Consider the following 25,402-nt stretch of genomic DNA (forward strand, 5'->3'; position numbering starts at 1 on the left):
GGGTTTTACATTTTGCATGATTGTTTCAGTTTAAGATGCATACATTAAAGTTATCAGGCACACAGTCTGTCTGTCTGTCTGCACTTGAGGTGTGGTGATATGGCCTTTTCACTGAGCAATGCATTGCAGGAATGCAAACTAGCTGAAACGTATGCTGTTCTGGTACATAAAATTGTGTTTCTGTGATAGGGCAGCACCATGTTATACATAATCTTTTCAATCCAAGTCAGAGAGCTCTTAAAGTTTCAGAAAACCACATACACGTGTTATCCTCAACAGTGTACAGTCTGACATCCCAGAGATTGGAGCACTGGGGTATGTTTAGCAAACACCGTCCATTTCATGAAGTCTGAGCAGAGTAAAAATGCATGAACAAAACATTTAAAAAAAAAAAAAAACACTTCTTCCTGAAATGTGAGACCAGAACAGGACATTTCAGCTAACAAACTATACATGCCGCAGCACCACCCAGCAGCCACCCTTAGAAGTTCACCTCCAGATCAGAGCCACTGAGCAATGCATTATGGGAATGAATGCAGTGCTTACTTTGAGGGGGTGTCAGTCAGGGGTATGGCCTGGACTCATTTCTGAGCACCAGCACTTATTGTCTGAGACTCATTTCAATTAGGATGTGAAGCTTTGCCAACTTTATGTTTTTATCTGCCAGTCTTAGTCACACAATAACCAACAGCAGTATGAGCTATGCCGGCGCTGCTTTGCTAGTTATCTAGTTTCATTAATAACAATGGGCTGGAAGGTGACACTGCAGGGCACCTGAGCTGGACAGGCTAGCACACTGCTCTAGTCAGCCTACATGGCATTAGTGCAGCTCTACGACTGCAATAACTGAAACACTGCTGCAGCAGGGTGGTTGGTTTGTGTGTGTGTGTGGCAGGCAGCAACCAGGCAGCCAGAGTTCCAGGTGCAGCTCACTAGTTCAGCAGGCAGGTGGGCACACACATGTGCCAGTGTCATTATCACTCTGACTTTGCTACACCTCAGCAGGCAGGGGCAATCACTAGGCACACAAGACCTTTGTTAAACTGAGAACTTCCCCTTTTTCTTCTGTTGTGCAGCCAGCAAAGGTGTGCCCCAATATGAAGCTGCATGCCAGACCACCAACTCACTTAATCTCAAACACACACTGGCACATGATCAGTGCTGCACAGTTGCCAGTGCCATTAGTAGGGAGAAGGAGCACCCAGAACAGGAAAGACAATAAGGAGAATGTCACCAGCCAACAGCACCACCGTAGGAGCAAGAAAAGGGAAATGGCCAGAGCCAACCGGGAGTGCCTTTGCTGACTGCTGACCTATCGAAGATCACCTTGCTGAGGTGTTTGACAGGCAAGTTCATCAGTTCACTGATGATTTAGTCAGCATGTGTCCCTCACGCTACTGAATCAAAAAACACTTTTGCAGCTTTCTGTAGTTACAGAGACAATTCAATTTGCCACCCAAAGAATTGGGGGAAATGGATCAAGAGTATTATTTGTTTAAAGGAGCAGTTCAATGTTTGTTGTTTCATTTCAAGACACAAATAGGCTGTGCTATTTTGATTGGTATTTGTAAATTGCACATCTGCCACAGGTAGTGCATACACGCTTCCACCCCCCAATGAACTGCTGGGAGTTGCAGCTGAAAGCCCAAATATGTTGCAAGTGGTAGGAGCAGCATCGGATGAAGTCAGCCATGGACGGTGAACTTCCACAAGCATGCTAGAAAATATTTGAGCTCAATCATGTATTTATTTATAAATTGGGCACTGAATACATGTCAGCTGAAAAGCATGCATTGTTGCTCCAGAAAGTTTTCCTTGACTTCTAATGCAGCACTATTATATACAGAGCCTTATCATCACAAGGCAGGCAGCTGCCTTCTTGTTGGGAAAGTTTGGAAAATCTTATGGTTTTAAATTAGAGCTTCTATAATTAGACTTCTGTGTATGGAAATGGTAAAATATTATTAAACGCCATCTCTTATGATAGTTGCAGTTGCATGGTTCTTAGCTAATAGGTTTCCTAATTAAGATTTTAAAGAACTGTCCATTGATTTACACAATGAGCGAGCATAATTGCATTGCAAAGTTGGATATGTGACAAAGCGCTGCCATAGCTACAAAAATACCCGGGTGCATTACAAACAACATGTATTGATGTATTATGGCATGAGCAGTGCTACACAGACAGTGCATTTGCGGGTCTGGCTGAAACAGGAGTACCTTAGCAGGGTGTGTTCTGGAGGAAAGAAGGGAACATGAAATTGGGATAGTACCAAACAGCGCAGACACCATAACATTGTTACAACATATTTTTTTTACACGTGTTTACTATTTAAGACAGAGGGACAGGTAATTTGCCAAAGCTGCCATGAGTACCCAAGTGTCCATGTTTGCAGGTTAGCAATTTAAGCACTGGACTTTGGGGTGTATTGACCCACTCCGCTATGCTATGCGGCATCACTCTGATAGTATGGTGCAAGGAACTGCAATAATGGCGGCAAAACTCTTGTGCACACCAAAAACCTACAAAAATTGAATTCTCAAACACACAAAAAGATGAATGCACAACCGGACAACCATGGTGCATGTGTGGTGGAATAAAGCACACACTGCAAAAAATGTGCCAATGGGCTCCATGACCAGCAAACAGAGTGCAGAGAGAGAAGCAGCGCTTTGCAAATGAAACTCCAAAATGTGCCTATAAATGACATTTGCTTTGTTGCTAAAAACTCCAAAATGCCTACAACACAAAATTTCTAAACATTCAAAAACTTGCTTGGTGCTAAAATTCATGTAATCTAATGAAGCATTGCGAACATACAAAGTCCTAATGTGAAGAGCAAAACATTTCTTCAGAAAAACTGGATTGTCTGTAAGCTGACAGCCTCTGTCAAAATCTGGGTGCAGTACCCCGGGCCACCTGTGAATGACAGCTGTCAGAGAAGCTTTTGATGAAACTTTAAAGTGATCTAAACTAAAAGTCTGCCGGATTAGCACACATAGGAGTGTTGCTAAAAAAGAATACAGATCTCAGTTGCTTTTTATCCCACAGAGTTAAAGCTAAGAAAGTAATGTATTTATGTTTGATGCAACACATTTGTTTTTTCCTGGATTTTAATTAAGAATAAATTAGCTTGGCTGAGCTGCAACCCTTTGGAAGTGGACAAACAGGTTTCTCCTAGGGGGAGGGATAGCCTCTCAGCTGAAACTCACAGGGAGATGATAATTGTGGGTTAACCCAGACTTTTGTCTACAGAAAGAGAATGAACAATACCAGACCCTTCCGCCCAGGAAACAGAGGTGTGAGAGGGTCATAAATGGCTCCTGGAAGGAACTTCCCCAAGGAGGGGGATGCTCCTGGAATCCCAGGAGAGAAAAAAGGGATGGAGCCAAGTGACCATTTGCTGTTAAGCATGAACAATGAACAATTTTCAGAGACTCATAACTTGTGATTCAAAGTGGTCGAAAAATATAAAAAGAACAGAGTTGTTCATCTAATTTCTGGCTGCACGTTTTAAGAGGCAGAACCATGTAACATGTTCTGGACAGGAATGGCAATATATGTGATTTTATGTGAAATGTATTAATACTAGAATTGTGAAAATGTACACACACACATCCCTATGTTAAACACACACATTTGTGGAAATTTGCATAAAGTTTGGAAATTGTGTTCATAGCAAAAAGGACACAATTCTTTAGAACGTTGAGACAAGATCCCACAGATGCGGGGTTTTGAGGAACAGGTGCTACATAAAATATGCAATCTTTGTGTGTGATTTGTGTAAAGGTGACCAATGTAGAAATATGGATTTTAGTATACAAGCCACTTTTGAGACCAGTGGCTAAAGGGAGGTTTCTAAGAAATGTAAAGCAAACCAGAAAATGTGACATTATCCGGCCTTGATCCAATCACTCAAATGCAAAACGCAGATGAAGTTTTGATCCAATCCCAATGCACATGGGCAAGCTTAGCTAAGCCAGCCCATACACCCATTTTGTGATGTCATTTGAAAGGATAAATAGAGACAGCTGACAACACAAAGGGACTCACTGATTCACTCACTTTCCTGATTCCAGCGAAGCACTCTGATCCAGCATTCTACAAACAGCTTTAACATCCTTCCAGATCCAGATGCCACGTCTCTTGCAAAGCAGTAGAGAACTATTGGTTTCAACAAGGCCCAAATCTTCAAACTTATTCTTGCAACCCAGTGAAGCGCTGTGGTGTGAGAAGGCCTTTTGAACTAGTATCCTGAAATTCTCTGACTTGCTACCACAAAGCTTGCCTGAGGAACTCGCTATCCAGCTGATTGAAATATCCACAAATAAGAAGGACAGATCCTGTGCAAATCCGGTGACCAGCCTAGCTGATCTGATCCTGTGTCTGATGTGCTGTTCTTCCTAGACCAGATCCAATCCATGACCAAAACTGACGGTGCAATTTAATAACTTTTTTCTGTGAGAATTAATAGGAAGAAAAATGACCCATAGTATATTTGCATTGTCTTATCCCAATCTCAACCCATCCTATCTGTAAATTCAGAATCATAGTATTGTCAGAACCTTTTGTGCGCTGATGACCTCTCATTTGTTTTACAAAATCATAAGTCATTAGTGATTTTGAATAATTCAAGTAAATTCCAAAAAGAAATTGAGCATCCACCACGTGAAGGGTTACGCTAGCCACGTAACTGTGGAGATTCATATGTGGCATCCTCTGTTTCATAGTCATAATATAGTGTAATCAAATGCATTTGTCAGTTTCAAAGTGCATTCTGTTTTCCATTCTCGTGCCTATTTTGCAAAAATGACTCTCACTAAAACCTCTATAACTCCCTCAGGTTTTATAATAGAAACGAAATGTCAACTCCTACTTGTACCTAACATCCTTAGCTATCCATGGAACCCACATTGCAAATCAGTGCGATTCTCCCGTTATAGCGAATATCTCATAAGGAAAAGTTTGACACGATTTTACATTCTGAGAAATTTTACACGTGTGAAATAGCTTTAATTTATTTTCCACTTGGACTTTGAGATTTCAAAAGTTTTGTTCTGACTAAATCATTGCTTGTGATTGTTTGCAACTGTTCAAAGAGGCTCCCATAGGAATTTATAATAGTTTAAGTATTTTTTACCACATTTGGTGTTTTTGCTCAGTCAATTCCAAAGACAATTTCAAAGCCATCCTGACAGCTGAAAAGTCAATTCCGTTTTTCTCTTGTGTTTGAAGGGGGAAGGTGGGAGTGATATTCTGTTTGATTTGTGCTATTCCTGAATACCTGCTCTCTCCTCACATCTATTCATTGCCTATTGGGGGGTTGAGTGGTGTTGCAGGGGGAACCTCTAACCATAGTGCTATCTGTTCTACACCAATTCAAAAGTATCATTTTCTGTGCTGCTTTTTTGTGCTCATTGCTGATTCCTAGTGCATTAAAGATTGTTCAGTGTTCTGTCACCCCATTGGTGATTGTTGTTTACCTTTTAAAATATATTGTGATTATATTTTAAATACATAAATAAATATGTACCTTTGCAAACTAGCCTGATTTCTGGTTCAGTGTGACCGGAGAAGGGTGTGATACGAGTGATATATCATTCAGAATATTACTCATAGATAAAATAAATAAGTGTTTCAATTGTGCACTGCACGCTGAGCGTGACTTGGGTATGTGCCGGATTGAAATCACTTACAAGACCACACACTGCTCAACCTGTTTCTGTGTGAAATGCCAAAACATTCAATTCACCCCCTTCCAGCGCCTCACTGGGGCTTCATGGGATTTTCTTTTTGTAGCCCCCACCACCTGTCTTCATATTTGTTTATCAACACCCTAAATTGTGGGTCACCAGCAAATTAGACAATACAGCTATGAATTGTCTCTTCTGCACCATTGAAGGATATCTTAACAATTACAAGCCCAGCTCTGACCCCTTAAGAACTGCAAAGTGAGTTCACTTCCAGTAATGTGTGAGGCCTGTTGCTAAAGAGGCAGAAGTTATATTGATATCACTGAAGAACGTCAGCAGAATGCACCGGCCTCTGGCATCGATAGGGGCCATTGGATAAATGGGGATAAGGAGGCTTCATCTCAGGAAATTTGGTCGAAGCCAAATTCATCAATTTATTTCGACTGAATTTGGCCACAAATATATGTGGTGGCTGGGTAAGGGTAATAATTAAGGTGGGCAGAGGATGGGTCCGTGCAGAGGGGTCTCCTCTCCCCATATATGTGTGACCAAATGGCTTAAAAGACAAAAAATGGATTGGGATTCGACCAAATCTCGTCGACGAAATCACATAGAAATGTAGAAATTAACTAATTTTACAGCAACGCTTTTTCATGTACTGTGGAACCGTTTCACTTGTTATTTCTGTGGAATCCCCGCTAATGTGGATCTTTACACCTATATTAAGGAAGAGCACAGTGCTTCGTGTCTTCAAAAGGACACAGGCACTGGGCCCAACTGGCATAGATTTGCAATGGTGCAAATCAGCAGATGGCCTGGGCATCTCATATTGGCCTCTCTTGCCATACAAGTTATAACCGATTCACAAAGTCTAGCCCTGGAGAAAATGCTGAGTTGTCTGCAGCATCGCCACGCACACATCCTTGGGAATTGCACTTGCACCTGAACTTCACAAAGATGCTCCAGGCGGCTCCACGTATTCTCCAGTTTCGACCTTTGTGAATGAGTTGTGCGGTAGTGGGAGCAGATCTGATATTCTCGGGTACATATCCTGATCTGCTCCAGTGCAAATCTTAGTGAATCGGGCCCACTATGTTCCGGGCGATTCCCCCCAAAATATATTCAGTTTGACAGCAGGGAACCAGGAGTGAGATACAAGTCCGAGTGAGTGGAGTGCATATGCTAAGGCAAGAGGGGGATGCCCTATTGTGAGGGTCCTACATTTAATAACCACTCAGTATCCTTATGCAGATGTTTCATTTGTATTCCCCTTTGCAGAGCAGCACCTATAACGTCAGGGCTGCTGTTATTAAATAAAAAGGGCCTATGACAGGGCAATGGGTGGGGGCTGGGATGCCTACTGATTTATGACACTGCACACCACATTTACAGCACATGGTGCCATGTGGCCCATTATCACTCTTCACATGGGCATATAAGCCATCAGAATATTGGCTTTAAGCGCCATTAATGGACTCTAAAATGAACATAAGGGCACAACCGTCCCAATAATAAACGAATGCTGAATCTGAAGGGCCCATTCCAGACCACTTAGGGACATTTAATTAGCAAAGATGGGATAACTCATAGACCTGACAAGGGAAACTGAAACGCTCATGAAACAATGGGGAAGCTGACTGAGAACTGAACAATTTGTTAAGTTTTCCATTATATATGAAACAGATGAAGAACACGCGCTCTGTACTATGGATGTATATCTATTTAAAGGTAGTTAGGTGAGTATGAAGGTAGGGGAAAGGCATCCACCGGTCCAGTCTGAAACAAGAGTAAGCCCCCAACTGACTTAATCAGAACGTTCCCTACATAGAGTAATACACATTCTAAGAGAACATTCCAACATAGAACTGAGCTTACTTGCAAGCATAAGTGTAGGACCCAACACAATTGCCAAAAAATTCATGATCCCCAATGGGTTATGTGCAGATGTGCCCTTTTAAGCATTGTGAGCTGATTAGGTTTTAGCCCTTACACATTAGCTGGCTTGGAGCATGGTGAGCGTGAAGTAGGGCATTATGAAGTGAAGCAATGGGGGTATTATGAATTCATCACACAAACAATGTGAGGTAGGGCATTGTGAGCTGATGGGAATTAGGCCACTATCCGCTGTCCAAATATGGGGCATTGTGAATGAAAGGTGTATGGGAGTTTATGAGCTGATGAGATCTGGGGCATCATGAAATCATGAGCTATAGGAGATGATTACATTTTGAGATGTGGGGAACTATGGCCCTATATGATCTGAGGAATTATAATCTGTTAAAATGGGGTTTGTTGTAAGTAATGAAGTGTAAAGAATTATGAACTGTTGATATAAGCATCATATGGGATGTGGGGTGGCATGAAGAATTACATCAATATGTGTTTCTAAGATTCACTCTCCAAAATTGCATATAGCACAAGTGGAATCCATTTAGAATTCTCCTTGCTCAGTGCCAATAAGCATAGCCTTACCTGAGGCAGGGGGACTGCAAAGCCGCTATGCAGGTTATCATCAAATCGGGCCATCAGCCCATTGGATGCTGATGCATGATGTAATAGCATCTTACTCCAAATGCCAGAAATAGATCTGACACCTAAAGAAAATGTTCGACCATGCACTCAGTTTTTTTCTAAATTCCTAGGAGGTCAATAAGATGGGGCATTTTATAGATGTGTGAACCACAGAGACCATTTTACCAAATTGAGCGATTTAATCTCTTGGAGAAGCTTTTTGGCAGACCTTTAACAGAGAATTAACTCCAATATCAATTTCAAGTAAGATTACAGTTGAGTAACCTTCCACATCGATAGTAGGAATGCCTGCTTCTTCATTTAAAACAACGATTCTCAGGTGTTAACAACTGTATGGTTGGAAAACCAGTCAATAGGCTCAGGCCTTTTCCTTGACAATGCTGCATCGCGAAGGGCACAGATACAAAATCTCTCCAAACTTTCAGCTAAATACCAAAATGTCGTGCAACAACTTACTCTAAAGAGAGAGAGCTGCTGGTGACCTGGACCACCAATGGCCCAGAAGCTGCAAAACATCCCCCCAGAAAATCAAAGACTTTGACAGACTCCTGGTGCGTGCCAGGCCTAAGGAATGGCTGTACAAGGGTCATGGCTGAGCTATGTACCATTGTATGCCTCAGGGAGTTATGTCCCAGAGCCATTGCCAAGGTTTTTCAGAGTTGATGATGAGGTCCTTATTGCAGAAATACTCTCAAACGTCTCAATGAGGCAGATTAAATATTTATCCTGGAGAGCTGTAATTGCTGCATCACCCAGTAACAATCAAACACTGCGGCTCAGCCATTTAGTTGTTTCAGATCCCATCTGCTGCATTTCATTACTGCCATCCTTAAATAACAAATTAACCCTTTGAGAGCCTCCCCATGGACACAATTTTTCGTGATAGGTTTTGCCATGGGCCCCATGGTACTGACCTCCTAGGCCCCATGGTACAGACCTCCTACAACCCTGCCCAGTTTAGAGGTATATATAAATTAAAGGGCAACAATGGAGTACCTTTTAGAATGTATATGTATGATCATAGGGATACTGTAAGAATTAAATAATGCAGGAGCTAACACACACCCCTGCCAAACTACTATAATAACAGAAAAAACATTCACCGATTTTTTCCAGGCCCAAATAGTACTCTGTTCTTAGTATGGTCAATCAGATCTCTGTACAATGGCACAATTTCCGCATCCATACCATGCACAGAATGTTCTCCCTGAAGCCAGCCATGGCCAATGGAATGAGGTGCCAAAAGGTTATTGCCCCCTTTTCATTGCCCAGTATTTTTTGATTAGCACCCAGGGTGGTGCCGCAGCTTGTCAGCTTGTTCGAATCACAGACTTAATCCCACAGTCCAAGCCTGTGTTCCTTGCAAGCTAGAAGCTGAGAGTGCACGCCCACCATCTTCCCCCCACCTCTCTTTCCCTCGGGTCTCCACTCCTTCCCCAACCCCACTTACTTGATTCCTCTGGTGGCGACACCCCAGCTGCTGCCACTTCTGTATCCCGGGCCTCGATACAATGGAAGGGGGCCTCTGCATTTCCATGGTGGCCATCTCAGGTGAGTATTTGTTTGGATGAATCGGATGCTGTCTACGCGTGGCCATTCATTCAAATATATTGCTATTAGCACCCCCGATTAAAGACCTGAGGTGCTTATAGCAATAATACCCTTGCTGGCAGGCTGGAATGTGTGGTAATGGCCCAGGGCCCACGCTTTAGGCCTGACTGGGTATTATTTCTATAATAAGTACAGAATGAGGCCCTACGCCAGTCAAACCTACTACAAAACACACAATGCACAGGATCTCTTTTGTATGAATTTGCTACAAAACTATTTTGCCAAAAATATGGAGAAAAATTTGGTAAATGAAATTGAGCAAAAGCAGTATCACTAAGAAAAATCTTTTTGTGAATGAGAATTATTTCAGCAGTATCACCCTAGTGGCCAGGATATTGACATATTTGAACTGTGCACTCGACTTGAATTATCATTTGCAACTACCCTATTAGTAGTGTTGTTTCTATGGAATATCTACAGAGAGTATTTAAGATTGTGCACCGTGACCATGTTCAGGCTCTTGGGTCTGCTTTTGGAGGAGTAGTGACCAGTGAGCACCCGTGAGCGTGTTATGTCTGCCGTTACTGTGACGCACTTACTGTACCTCTGCCTTTAGTTTAGTGACTCACTAGCCCACTCGCCAAGCTGTTTACAAACATGAGATACTAGAATAACCACTGACAGTATGTATTTGTTCTTTCTACAGGGGTGCTACTTCCGTTGTGTACAGGTGCAGACAAAAAGGAACCCAAAAGCCATTTGCTGTGAAAATGCTCAAGAAAACTGTAAGTTTATTTCCATGAGATGCTCTCTTTTTAGCTCAAAAACATAAATATAAACTAAATCGTACATGTATTTTATGCATATTATGTTAAGTTGATTTATGTTGATTTATACTGGACACTGCTACCACCTAGGCGCAGTCTCCAGGCGCTCACGTGGCTCTGCAAGAAAGAAGACGGGGTTGGTTAGTGGGGGTAGGGGGATAGGAGAGGTCACGAAGCAGGAGAAACTGGCATCTGTGTGTGTTGGCTTGCAGATGTTGGTTATCTGCACTGGCTTGTTGTATCCACATGGGCAGGTCCAATGTCTGGTTTGTATCTATGGGATTGTTTGTTATGTTGGGGTGTGCCTGTGTGTTTTATGTGTAGATTGGCTGGTATTTGAGGTGAGGTTGTGGCTGTGCGCACTGGCTAGTTTTATCCATATGGGTATGGTCCAGTCTCAGGGATTGTTTTCTGTATGCATAATACTTATGTTGTGTGTGTGTTTGTGTATAATATGGCTAGCCCAGTGGCGTGTATGATACGGTACGACGTGCTTTCATCGCAGTATGTTTTTTCGCAGGTTTTTTTGCTGCAAATTTGTTTTTGAAAAGAAACATCAAATTTTTTAGGGGGGGTTAGTAAATTATATATATCGGGTGTGGGTGTTTGGGAATAAATACAAACGAAAGAAAATGGGGGGATGGGAGGGAACCCCCACAAAAATAATTAAACAAATATTCGATGGTGTTTTTCGTTAACAAAATCACAGTAAAAAACCCCACGAAAAAACATCCCACAATGAAATGACACGGAAATGTATGGTACTTGGGAGATGTGTTGGAGCGGATCAGGAGTGGGGTGGTTAGTACATTGGCTACTCCCCCAGTTCTTCGAGTTGACTAATTTACACAATTCTATCTAATGTGACGCATGATTAATTTTCACAATCCTATCTAGTGATACTCATGGTTAATATCCCAATCTATCTAGCTGTGCCTCGCGGCTGATCTTCACAGATCTATCTAAGTGTGACACATTGCTAATGTTCACAAATCTCAGTGTGACGCAGGGTGAATCTTCACAAGTCTATCTAAATATAACACATGTTAATCTTCACAATTCTGTGTAAATGTGGCGCATGGCTAGTCTTCACAATAGTATCTAGGCGTGACATGTGGCTAGTTCTTGGAATTGCAAAGTGCAGAATATTGCTATTTTACACAATTAGGCAAGATGCCAAATATGGCTAACCTTACATAATTTGGTTAACTGCGAGAAATGTCGGACAAACACAATTTGGCTAAGTGCAAGATATGGCTAACACAAATGGGTTAAATGCAAAATATGGCTACCTTTGTTGCTCTCTCTAGTATGTTAGCCAGGGCATCTTTCAACTCCTCCCGTAGCCCCCTGTAGAACAGAGAAGAGCTCTTCTCCTTCGGCCAGCCAATGTCCAAAACCAGAGCCCAGAACTGAGTAATGTACGTAACTAGGTCTCTGCGCCCCTGTCATAACCCAAACAACTCTCTGTCGATACATTGAGACAGAGTATGCCTATCAAGCATCTTACTGAACTCTGCCTTAAATAGGTTCCAGTCTTGTAACTCCACAACTCCCCAAGCCACCAAAGGAACCAACCAGGCTGCTGCTTCTCTAGACAAATACGAAATTAGGAATGCCACTCTAGTAGCCTTGGTCGGAAATGACTCTGGCTGGCATAAAAAATGCAACTCTCACTGCATAAGGAATGTCTTAAATTTCCTCTGCTCACCACTACATTTTTATGTGGGTGCTAAAGACGTAGCAAGAAATGGCCTTCCAGATCTATAGCTAACTTCCGATTTGTTTGTCTTATCCTGTTCTTACGAATCGACTCCAACCTCTGGATAGAACTCTGGGGGTTCTATTCCAGTATATCTCTCTAAAGTAGAAGGCCCTGCCAATTATGGCACCCTATTGATCCGCAAACTCAACTCCTCCATCTTAGCATTTAAAACCTGTGGTTTCCTCTTAGAGTCTCTTAACTCTTCCCTCATTTCAGCCATCATCTTCCCCAATGAGCCCAAGGTTAATGCTACACTGTGTTCCATCTTCACCCGGGCAAGAAATCAACGTGAGGCTTTCATTCTGTCAGGTCCCACAGAGGCTGAAGAAGAACCCGACTAACCCCTAAAAGGTTGTCTACTCCACAAGTCTTTAGTTACTATTGTTGAGCAGAAAATCGTTGAGGTGTATTCGTTTAACGTTTAATGAATTTGTGCATTTTGAAGAAGATCCTCATTCTGGGAGATGAAGTTGATGGAGGTAGATGAGGCTCTCTCCATGAATTAACACAATGGGAATGAGGCCTCCAGTGGAATTAGGCCAGAGCACTGGTGCCTGGCATGCTCATGGTCTCCAAAGAACACGCTTCCTCGCATGACTTTGGGATTTGGGGACCCCCTACCCCAGCTCTTCTTTTCTGGCTGCACAGTGGAGCCAGAGAGTACTGTCTACTCCTTAACGGTGTTCATGCTTTTCAGTAGGCAACCGATTGGCAGCACCCAACCCCTTCCTTTTTGTTGCCTCACCGACCGTATTAATAAACATCCAGAATATGAGGAGGAATGTCTTCCACTTTCATGAAGGTATATATAATGGAATCAGGATTACTTTGCAACCCTGCATTTCAAAAGTCAAAACATGTTTGCACTACTTTAAAGACAAACACCGTGATATTCCATCAGCAGCCTGAAAAGCACCCTGTTTAACTACAGCACAGGTCTGATAGAACCTTCCAGAAGACCTCATGTCAGATTAGAGAGAGGTGAAATACCTGGCATTAGAGCCTACAGCAGTGCTGGACATGGCCTGAGGGGGAAAGAAGTCGCTTTGCTCTTCTAAAGAAGGCAGACTCAGCAGAGTGTTAGAGCTGGGAATTCTTCAGTGAGTTTGCAGGCTGCATGGGAATCCATTGCTGTCATACCGGCATAAACATCTCGTGCAGGCATGAAAGCATGTGTCCTTTGAGGTGGAGGAGGAAGAGGGCCTAGCGGAAGCGTAATCTCTGTTTCGTGCCCCTGCCCTGCCTCCAAATGGCTGCACAATGAACTCAGGTGCGAAAGTAAGGGTAAATAGCACACACCTAACATATGTATTCCTGGGGTGCGGTCAGGGGGAGGGAGGTTGAAAGTGAACGCTCCTGCACAGGGAAGTACAAGTGACCGGCGGGAAATGCATTCTTCCTAAGATTATTGGGGACACATCAGTATGGGTTACCTCCCTTTCCCCTTCTTATCCGTGTACCCCAGTATTACAATGCTTCTCACATTGACTCTGATTACCCCTACCCGGCCCCAGCACTTCTGATACATTGACCACGTTCACTCATACTGTCTCTGGAGCGGGGAAGAGTTATTTGCCCCAATACATCAACGCCCTGGCCCTCCCATGATTGCATCATGTCTTTCATCCGGTTCACAAATGAGTCCTTTGCATGCTAGCCACAGGTAGGCTCTGGTGGCTGTTTCTGCATATAAGAATAATCCTAGCAAACGTTTTCCATTGTTAGGCAAGGGCATGAAGTGCCATGTCTTGAGTCTATGTCATCTGTGACTATTGAAGGATACCACTGCTCGGTGGGCCCTGAGCCTTCTAGTCACAAGTCTGATGTGTCTTATTTTTATTAATTGAGCATTCCAAAAAATAGTGTTTCCAGGCACACCAAGAAAAAAGTCGGGAGGGAGCAAGGGCAGGGAATAATAATGGCAAAATACTGTAAGTATACAATTGTGGTTCTACTAGGCCTTGTGACATTCGGACATGCAAGTGCAGTGAAGAGAAGTGCAGGAGAGGGGGACGGGGGAAGGAAGGAAGCGAGGTAGGGCAAGTGCTAGTGAGAGCCCAGGAGGGAAGTACCTATGGATTCCTCCACCATGCACTTAGCCAGCAGCCTCCCCTGCTGGCTAAGTGCATGGTGGAGGAATCCATGAGTTGGGTTCACAGCCGCATAGTTGGGTGCCCACAGGGGCAGTGCTGGTGTTGACTCAGCAGGGGCCTGGTAACCTGTGAGATGCATGAAGGTCCAGGCAGCCAGTGTCAGCGGCAGTGGGTTGATTAGTATGGGAGGGAAAGAGGGAAAGAGGGAAAGAGGTAGAGACAAGCAGAGTTTTGAGAGGTTTCTGGAATTTAAGGCGGTCTGGTTCAAGTCTGATAGGGGCAGTGAGGCTGTTCCAAAGAGAGGCACCAGCCGAAGAGAGAGAGAACTGCCTCCCTCTCCCTGCTTGAAGAAACGTTTGACAAGCAGAGAGTTGGAGTAAGAGGAGTGGAGAGCTCTAGCAGGGGGGTATTTAGGGAGAAAAAGTTGTAGATAGCGTGGTGCCAGACCCCGGAAAGCCTTATGGATGATGCAGAGGGTCTTGAATGAGATCTTAGGACTGAAGAGATACGGTCCTTGGGCTTGAGGCCAAGAACAAGCCTGACGGCCCTATTCTGGATTAGCTGACGGGGGCAAAGATAGGAAAGGGGAAGATTAAGGAAGAGGCTGTTTCAGAAGTCCAGACTAGAGAGAACCAGAGCTCTGGAGACATTGAGCTTCTGGGGAAAGGTGAGGAATGGGAGAGTGCCTCTGAGGAGGTGAACCTGGAAGTAGGCCTTCTTGGAAAGGTTCAAGATGTGAGGGGTGAAGGAGAGGGAGGAGTTAATGATGACCCCAAAGCTTTTGGCCTCACGGGATGGTGAAGGTAGAAGGCCCGAAGAGGGTTCAAGGAGGCCATATCATGATATCTGCAGGCCGATATTGCCCTCACTACTTGCTTTAGAATGTCCCAGAATATGGAACAGGAGAGACACATGACCGAGTTAGATAAAGTGATGGGTTTACCAACACACAAGCAGCCTCCAATAGGGATTGCCACAGACAATGTATCTTACTTTATGGAGTCAACCACATTTAAATGGCACAAGGGATGTCTGTGCAGGGCTCATAGCTTAGCCATGTACATGAGCTGGGTCAGTCATTCCAGATGTGCACCTCTTTAGAATATAGACATATTTCTGCAAGGAAGCCCAGTGGTTGGGGGTATTGCAGTCAATATGCCATCATCCCTAATGGCGCAGAAGCCTACGTATGGGCAGCGTGCCATTCCAGTACCATCATTCCTTCTTAGTGAGCTATCAATCCATGAGCCAAGGACATTGAGGAGACCTGCAGCTTTTGCAAAGCCAGATAAATCTTCTGGTTCTCCTTGAGGTAGAGGTGGGGTGAGATGAGATGAACATCCATCCACACTCCACCGTTGAGTTCTGACTCTCAGAGAATCATCAAACATCAACAGTGTACTCTTTTCAGGTGAATAGTGATACATCACATCACACCTTAGGTGAGTGACATTCTGGTGCTTTTAGGAAAGTCTCAGGGCGATGTCTAACATCTGGCAATAATGATAAAATGTCTGATGTTGTTTCTCTTTTAATGGGAAACCGTCTCATATCATGTTAAACGCTGGCATTCTAATTCATATTTCGTAAATAACATTTTTAGTTTTGGCTTCAAGTGATAACTTTTTGACGCACCAGCACAAGGGAACGCTTTTCATGGGTCACTTCTCTTAGTGTTCCTCTGTTGCACCTGGAGATGCAGCTTCTGTTCATCTCCCTTTGCATTTTGACTGCCAGGGACCTGGGAAGTTATCTATACATTGTATAATCGGTGCTGCAAGAACAGAAGCACCTATGATGATTCTACCACTTGCAAAATAATTGTTTGCTGGTGGCAGGAGAGCTGTTATACGCCACGCCCCTTACATTGAAAAGATTTTTTTTTTTAGGTGGGGTATGATATGCTCTCTTTAAGTCAATATGGTGATGTGGTATTTAGTGTATGGGCAGGTAGAGTGACCGTTTAAATTGACAATATTGTGTGGGGTCAAAGTACTACACTGGAGACCGCTTTGAGAGTTGTGTGCGTATACAATGAGCACAAATACCCCTATACACTCAATGGCCATGTCGGGTCGGTGTTGCTTCCCCTGTCTTTGCCCTGGAACCCTACTAAGGAGATGGTCTCCATCATTCTCAGCAGCAGAAATCTGGGGGCTTGCCACAGGAGAAAAAAGGAACTAATGGCCAGGCATTCTTTTGCACTGATCGTAGGGGCTTAAATTAAAATCTCTCACGAACTGCACACGAGACTCCTATGCCCCTTTGTGCCTCTCTGTGATGTATCTGCCTCTATATAATGTTTAGAAAATATCAATTAGTTTTACTAGCACACAGAGATGTATTTTAGGGTCTGCTTGTGTACTTATTTTCTGTGATATCATGAAGCTCTAATGCTGTGTGAAATCCCTTCCTGTAAAGTCCCTTGGGGGCCAGAAGGTGTGTAATGTCCCTTCTGAGAAACGTATGATACTGATGAAAGGATTGCAGTGCCAGGGTCCTCTAAACTAATATGCCACCTCTATTCAATGCAGTAAAGAAAGGTTGCATGCCCGTGTCTTATTTGCCACTTGATAGCTTGAGAATCCCGCAAAGAATACGCTATACTGTTCGGTAAGTTGAAGATACGGCTTGATACTAATACACCTATTTTGCACCCAACCACCCCCTGACCTGCAAGTTCTTCGTCACCCATGCTGTGATTTCGGCAGGGCAGCCAACAGAATGGAGGAAGTATTCTTTGGCGTTAATCACATCAACTGGCTTTCTAGGCTGTGTGTGTATTGGCCGATTCCTGGCTGTCTGATGTTCCCCCCACCGATACCCTACCTGCCGAATCCCTCTCCACAAGCCTCCCTTCTGCAGCCTCTTTAGCCGATACCCACCATTCAAATCTGCATTCTCCCCCACCAACAGTCCTGCTAAGGATCCATTTACCCCGATTGATTGAGGGTCAGGCACACACCCATTATGCCGCTGCACACTCCTTGTCCCCCTCCCCTCCAAACCCAGCCTATGTGTGAAGGCTAAATAAGTGTTACGTGCACACGCCCCAATCCCCAATCCGTCTCTCTCCACTCACCTTCAAGCCACAGAGCAGATGCATCCATTCACACCAGGCATGCCATGTTGGACAGTGCAGCCCCTCTTCCAGCTGCTCTGGAGATAGAAGATTGACTGGCCGCTCTTTGACTGAGTGGTACGGTTATGCCTAGACGTGGGTCCCGAGTCTGCTGGGCCTAGAGACGCAGGTTACACCTGGGCCCAGTGAGGCCGAAAAATGTCTGTGGTCGCTTGTGGTCTCATGCAGAAGGGATGTGACCTAGCAGTTTGGTCTGGACTGTCCCCTTTGAGGTGGGACCAAGCCACACTTGCATATGGTCTTTCCCCTTTGGAATGGCAGGGCAGACTGAACAATGATGGCCTCGCTTATGCTTAAGATCAATTCAAAACTTTCCAGCCATCGAACTTCTGTTTTCCCTCTTCGAATCCAAGTGCGTCATTATCAGGTTCAAATTCGGCCGTGAGTGGGGGTTCAAAGCGAGAGAGCGGTCGTTATGCATTCTAGTTTACCTACCCCCAAGTTTGCATTGAGCAAACCTCTCAACTCATACCCTTCTGGCGGCTGTCACCGGCCGTGTAAGTCGCTCACTCACCCACCAATCCTCTTACATGCCCACATAAATCAACGGGCTCTTACCCGCCCAAGAAAGAATTCAGGTGTTTTCACCCACCCTCAGGGCACACAAGGTTGAGAACTATGTACTGTGACAAGTGCAGTGAGGGATTGAGTTCTGCACATTGTGTGTTCCTGTCGTGTGGTCTTCTAAGGTACAGGAGATTTTGCAATGTGCACATGTGCATTCCTTTCTTAAAATGCATTTTAAATGAGAAACTGTAGAAAATGAGTCTATGTTGTGTATGAAGCTTTATGTAAAACCTGGAGCAGCACTTAAACATTCATTTTCAACTGATGATCAGCCCCCCTTTGGATGTATATGGTATTCTAGGTTGTACTTTACTATGCTTTATGTTTTATGTTGTATTTGTTATTGTTCGACTGTATGCGCCATTATGCCTTTGGGTCCATTGTGTGCGATATAAATAAATAAATGAACAATTACCTCAGTACAATAGCAGAAGGGGCATACAAAGCTGCGCACTAAACAATTCAAGGATAGCTCCACAAGGGTAGCCTCTGACAGGGGGGCAACCTACGCTTCGAAAGCCCCCCTCCCCAGTTCGCAAATTTGCATTCCAGCAGGTTGACTCAGCCCTTCACTGCCATCCAATCTGGTAATGCGAATAATGACTGCTGTTATAGTGATGGTACCAGGTTTCCCCGGGTAGCGCTTCATTCCGATTCCTACTGCTTCATGGCACTGTGATCATAAGAGTGTTGGGCCATGGTGTTGAGATCCCTTGCACTAATACTGTCACATGAGAGTTAGGTCAGTGTTCTAGGAGCACCTTTTCCCGCGCTGCCAACCTGTGAAGAGTAAATAAAGAGGGACTGATTAGCAAGGTTTGTGAAATGTGCTTCAGTGTCTCAAAGTTTAAGTCACACTCAATTCTGAGCGGCATTTACGCGTGGAAAGCAGCGTCATGAAGATGTCGCGAGCCTTTGAGACACGAGCAAGAGGCCCGTCACCAGGCAGGGGAGTTGCTAGGTCTGGAAAAGACCCGGGGCTAAACTGATGTCAGAACTGTTGGGACTCGGGGCTAGCTAGTCTTTTGGCTGTAGCTCTTGAGATTCTATCCGGGGCTACAGCCAAAAGATCAGGGGCTATAGCCCCCTTAGCCCCCCTAGCAACGCCCACGTGCATTTGATTGGCATACATTGTGCATTTAATGAGCTGGCATTCATTGCGTTAGGCAAATGTCAACACCTTTGTGAACCAGGCCCTTGCCTCTAACATCGCTAATTTGTGCAATTACTTTCCACGCATTCAAATATTTTTTTTTACATTAATGACTCCCTCGCCTGCACATATCGCGACAAAACGAGATGAGACATTGTATACTTTTCTAAAATTTCTACTTGCGGCAGGTGCATTTAAGTTGACAGTTAAATTACAGGAAATACTTCTGTGAAGATGTTTTGAAGCACCCAAAATGTCATACTTTGTGAATCTGACCCCAATTTGCATTGCCTGTCGCCTGCCTCCCTCCCACATACGTGTAACTTGGGTGTGTGCCTCTTAGTTATTAGCATCACAGACCTACACATGTACACGTTGCTCTGTTTAGATTTTAATCAGTCAAACACATGTTGTGCACACATATACCCCTCATTTCCTTAAATTCATTCAAACCAGTTTTGTGAATCGGACCTAGTGAGCCATTACTGCCATAACACGTGTACATGTAAATCCCCCTGCGAGAATGTGGCACACCTCCTGAGTGTAAATGGGACACCATTATATGCACATCCCCTTGATGTCCATGCCACTCCTGTATCTTTGAGTGGGCTTATATGGCACACTTGAAAATGCATATCACTTGTGTGGATATGGCACACTTGTATATGTACTTCCCCTGGCGTATATGGCACCCGTGGACACATACATCACCTTTGTGTACATGGCACACCTGGATATGTGCACAACCAGGGTTTATATGGTATGTATGTATGTGTAAATCCCCTGTGTGTGTATATAGGACACGTGTATATGTAAACCCCCTGTGTGTATATGGCACGCCTGAATATGTACATCACCTGGGTGTATGTAGTACAGCTAGATATGTACATCACTTTGGTATATATTGAACACCTAAATACGCATATCACCTGGTTGTATATGGTACACATGTATATGTACTACCTCTTTGTGTATATATGACACTCACGGATACATACATCACCTTGGTGATGATGGCACCCCTGAATATGTACATAACTTAGGTGTATATGGTGCACCTGTATGCGTACCTACTCTTGGTTGCACCCCTGTATATGTGCATCCCCTGGGTATACATGGGATACCTAAATATGTACATCCCCTGCATGACACATGTGGATATACACCCTAGTTCACCTGAGAGTGGTGTATAATGCTGTGCTCATGTTTGCTGTTTTTATTCGAAAACAATTTAAGACCGTGATTGGAGCTCACACTAATCTATCTAAGTGACAGTGTGATGTTTGGTGGAAAGATCCAACTGACTCCTAGTCATATGTGGGGTCCCCAAGGTGCCATTCTCTCCCCAATCATCTTCAATCTATACATGGAACCCTTGGGAACTCTCCTAGACAACCCCAACATAGTCATCCATTAGTATGCTGATGATACTCTGCTGCACCTTAAGGTCAGTGGCGCCCAAGACATAGCTCGCTTCTGCGCATGCCTGGCTACTATCCAAACATGGATGTCAAATGCTTACCACAAACTGAACCCGACCAAGCCCGAATTTGAGTTCATCAGTCCCCACACGAGATAACAACTCGTGCAACAATGACTGGATGACATGTGCCTGGTTGGATTCACCACTCTGTTGTCAAACTCAGCCAAATCGCTGGGCTTCACTGTTGAAAGTAGCCTTTCCTTCCAAAAGCGCATAGCCTAAAAGGCACAAACTGCATGGCTACAGATCCACACACTCGCAAAACCCAACTCTTCATTCCCTGGAGTGAATTCCGAACGGTGGTCCAAGCCCTCATTAACTCACACATCAATGGTGGAAATGCCCTCCTTACTGGGCTTCAAGCCATACACACGAGCCCCTCTAAGCAGCACACCAAATTGCAGCCCACCTCATTAAAGGGGCCTGCAGATTCAACTATATCTCTCCAACACTGTGCATGCTTCACTGCCTCCCACTCCTCACCAGGATCATATTATAAACTGCATGCATCACTGACAAAGCAGGGTCAAACGGAACACCAAGATACTTGGTGGCTAAACTCCACATCTCTGTAGGCTCTCGCACCTCACGTAGCAAAACGATCAAAAGGTTGGAGTCAAAGCAAGCCCACAAAGAGAAGACTCGCAAGCAGTTCTCCTGCCACGCCCTGACCATCTGGAACTGAATCCCGGTAGGGGCTCAAAATGTCCCTACCATCCTCCATTTCCGCAAAACACTACAAACGTGCCTCTTTCAACAATACCTGCCGGAGGAATACAAATTCATCTCTCCCTCCACCAACAGTAGTGAGTTACTGTTTAAAATGCCAAGCCCAATTCTGGCACAATCCTATTGTAAAGAGATCTGCTACTTTTGAGCGAGGTTTGCGCTATAAACTATTACGAAAATATATAATAATAAATTGCTACTGCCCAGAGGAAATCTTACAAATGTCACGCCCCTTCAGCATATGGGTAGGTTTATTAAAGACACCGGGAAGTCTGTGATTGTGGGTAGAGTGCCCGGTGCACAGCCAACAACAACTGCAAGAGGAAGAATTCCATGATCTGTCTACTCTATTACCAGAGTAAATCATGTACATAGGCACATAAAATGAATTCATGGCCCCACAATGATTCCACAGAGACTTTGAGTTAAAATGATTAAGTTCCACCCATCGACGTTTCAAATTAAACATGGGAGACATCTGAAATAAGCATCACACTCCATGTCATGTTGCTGTGCTCTCTCAGCCATCCACTATCTATGATAGGGAGTTTATTGGCCTTTAATTTATTACAGCAAGTAGTCGTAAGTGCAACCCAGAATCATAATGGTGAGTATTGTATTCCATGTTCACATGGCCAATTAATAAACCCAGACGGATATGGGGTCACTGGGATTTGGAAATGGTAATCGGCATTGCAGGATGAAGATAAATGTCCAGTATGGGTCTGAAACCTTTGGCTGTACAGATATTCTGGACTGCCAATCACATTAGTCCTTGCAAGCATGGTCAATGAAGAGGGATCATGTGATGCATAGTGCAAAACACCCATTGAGCCGCAGGCTGTAGATCCCTGAGTTCACCAATGATATTCCGCCGTCAGTGTTCAAGGTCTCAAAGTTATTCAGGATGATGTACCAATAAAGAAAACAATTTTACCAAAGAATCCCTAAAATTCCATAGAAGAGGATATTCACTCTGCAAACGTTATTTCGACAGGCATGTCAGAAAAGTAGAAAACACAATGCAACATGAAGTAATGTTGTCAATAGAAATCGTAAGAGCATTTAATAATAAAAACAAGTACAACTTGTATGCATGTTAGAAATTTCTATTAAAAGCCCATAGAGCATTTAGTCAGAAAACGAATCCACCCACAGAGTCCAGGAGGCCAGGAGCAACAGCCTTCAACTTTGCTAATAACTCCACCTAACAAGACCCTAAAACTAGTTTGAAGAGACATCAGACTCATTGGGCTCTAAGGGAGAAACAATATAATGTTCCCTTAACCTCAGGGCTCCCTTAAGATTAGAGAGCAGTGCCCATGCAACATAGGGTGATCCAACCTTCAATAAGTAAAATAGATCAGATCAGCACTCGATAAAGTTAAGCCGCCGTAGGACAGGCAGCATTGTAGGCTGCGGGAAGGACTGATGCAGGGGACAGCACATCACAATGTGCAGAATGTTCTCTAGATGGTAATCACAATAAGGCCAACTAACCGAGTCTGGAAAGCTCTTCCATTTAGCAGTGTCAGCTCTTAGATTCAATTTGTTGAAACGAGCCCTAGTAAGTAGTCAATGATCAGAAATGTGATACCCAAAGGCAAGATGGGGTTGGATAGAGGCAGAATGGCTAATCATTTCCAACCTTCTATAGCCGGAATTTGCAAAGCCCTTGCTTTGCAAGCTTCCTTAATACGATCAAGAAAGATTTTTATATAGCTGTGAACTGGATGGTCTCCAGCCAGCCCTCTGACTGGGGATCTCCAAACAGTCTTTTAAGATGAGTAGCAGTACCCTCGAGATAGATGGGGATGCAGATTCACACTCATGCATCTAATAACTATGACAACTCAATAGTTTGGCAAAGGGAGCCCCTTTAATGATAAGTACATAAAACGGGGAGTACAATGAATATCAGCATCTGCTCGATGTTCTCTCTCTCTTCCAACTCCACTCAATTTCAGAAAAAAACAGTATTTATAGCAATAACTCATCATTGACGTGCAATCTTAAAAACCTACCATGCAATGTGATTGGTTATAGGAAGGTAACATTATCATAGGTACTATATCTGTATGAGGTAGCAGGGGGAGGGGATTGGACAATCAATGTCAGGTGGGGCAACTAAGCCCTTCCTTCAAAATGGCCACTATGAACGTCACTAAAAGTACAACGTCCCATTGGCTCTACTCTATATAGGACCCTAGATTACATGGTCCACTATGATTGGGTTGGCATCAACCCCACTCAAACCTTTCCACTTACGTCTGGCAGCATACAGAAAGATGAGCCAGGTGCAGGGAGTTAGTCTGCACCCCAGCTTCCTTTCAATTACTCAATTGTCAATTACTGCTTTGTAGTTTGGTCTCGATTCTGCTTCTTGGTCTGAGAACTTTTATGGAGTATGGGCATGGCGGAGATCCATGCGTAGGTGTGAAAGTCTCACTCTTCCAGCCTGCCTCGTCACGTGACTAGGACACTGTGAAATCAACCTCTTCTTCATGTATTTTCGTGTATTTGATTTTAATTCTGCCAGTCTTCTGCCATCGGTGGCTTATCTTAACCTTTTTTAACAGGATTCTCTGTTCTGTTCTATTTAATTATATCCAATGTCGGCCTTTTCCAACCAGATACAACCTTGGCTTCTTGGCATGTTACCTTTAGCTGAGTTTCACTCCATCTTAATTCTTGATTTGTTTGCTGCAACACTCTTCTCTCCAGACCTTTAGTAACCTTTGTTTGATTCTGCTCATGTGCGTAGTGGAATTATACTCATATATAAAGTGCTTTTGAGATATATATATATGTATATGTTGACGCTTGCCGCAATCTATTTACTATTAAGCATAAGCAAGCTTAACGATTTCTTTGCTTCTTGCGGTTTCTTGCATCTGTACACGCTTAAACTAACTTAATATCTTCATCGTGCATATGGCATAGGTTTCTTCATCTTGGGTTCAAGATGTCATTTATCCATAGTATCTTCTTTTGATTTTGTTTTCCATCAGCATTCTCTGGTCTTATATCATCTATGTCTGTGTCCGTCCAATGTCTTATGACATCACCATTCGTCTTCCTTTATTATCTTCTTGGCTTCTTTGGGTATTCCATTCTGACAACCGTCATTTTGTCTTTACTGTAGATGTGGTTTTCTCAATGGGAACCTTACTGTCCAGGTTTTCTTAGGTGTCAGTACTTCAATAGGTGTTGTTATTCCGATAGGAACTGGGCAGAGCCCATGTGCTGCTCTCTGCTGGTTTATCTGTTCATCATACATCACATACTTTGGCGTGAAAGTACCGGGTACTACAAAGGGGGTGGCTGGAGTGTGGATGACACTTGGCACTTCCTCTTTACTCCCCCCTCTGGGCGATGCTTCAACCACTCTCACTTCCTTCTTTGTATCCAATAATCATCTATGCTCTGCAGATCACCACTCCTTTCTCCCATCCTTCTGGAGAAAGCACTGTTCCCCAAATTTGCATTTGACCTCTGTCCTTCCATCTTCGAGCGTCTTCTATAGACTTTCCTTTGATGTTAAGTTTATTCGTTTCTCTTCTGATCTCTGCTCCTTTCACTCCAGGTTTCTCATATCTGATCACAATGTCCTTCGTTTTGCCATTATTTCTCGTCTTCATGTCTTGGACATAATCTTATGCATCTGGATCAGTTGCGCCATTTGAGCAAAGCATCACTTCCCATGAACTGGCCTCTTGTCGGGCACATTGCTATATGTGATAAGCAGTGTGCTGTTTTGACATCTACCAGCTACAAGATTTTTGACTTCCCCACACTGTACGGTAGGAGTGCACAAACGAAACATTCTTCATCTGAAGGTCACCTTCCAACTTCCTTCATAACTT

At 43.8% G+C, this 25,402-nt stretch overlaps 1 protein-coding gene across 1 annotated transcript in view; it reads left to right on the forward strand.

Moving 5' to 3' along the window:
• CAMK4 (calcium/calmodulin dependent protein kinase IV) overlaps positions 1-25,402 on the forward strand; it is a 1,546,801-nt gene that overhangs the window by 623,178 nt on the left and 898,221 nt on the right. The window contains exon 2 of the mRNA XM_069625488.1: positions 10,484-10,562. Coding sequence (XP_069481589.1) covers positions 10,484-10,562 — 79 coding nt within the window. The remainder of the gene's footprint in view (positions 1-10,483; positions 10,563-25,402) is intronic.

Source organism: Ambystoma mexicanum, chromosome 6p (assembly GCF_040938575.1).
Source record: "Ambystoma mexicanum isolate Mex_15411 chromosome 6p, UKY_AmexF1_1, whole genome shotgun sequence".
Classification (NCBI taxonomy): domain Eukaryota; kingdom Metazoa; phylum Chordata; class Amphibia; order Caudata; family Ambystomatidae; genus Ambystoma; species Ambystoma mexicanum.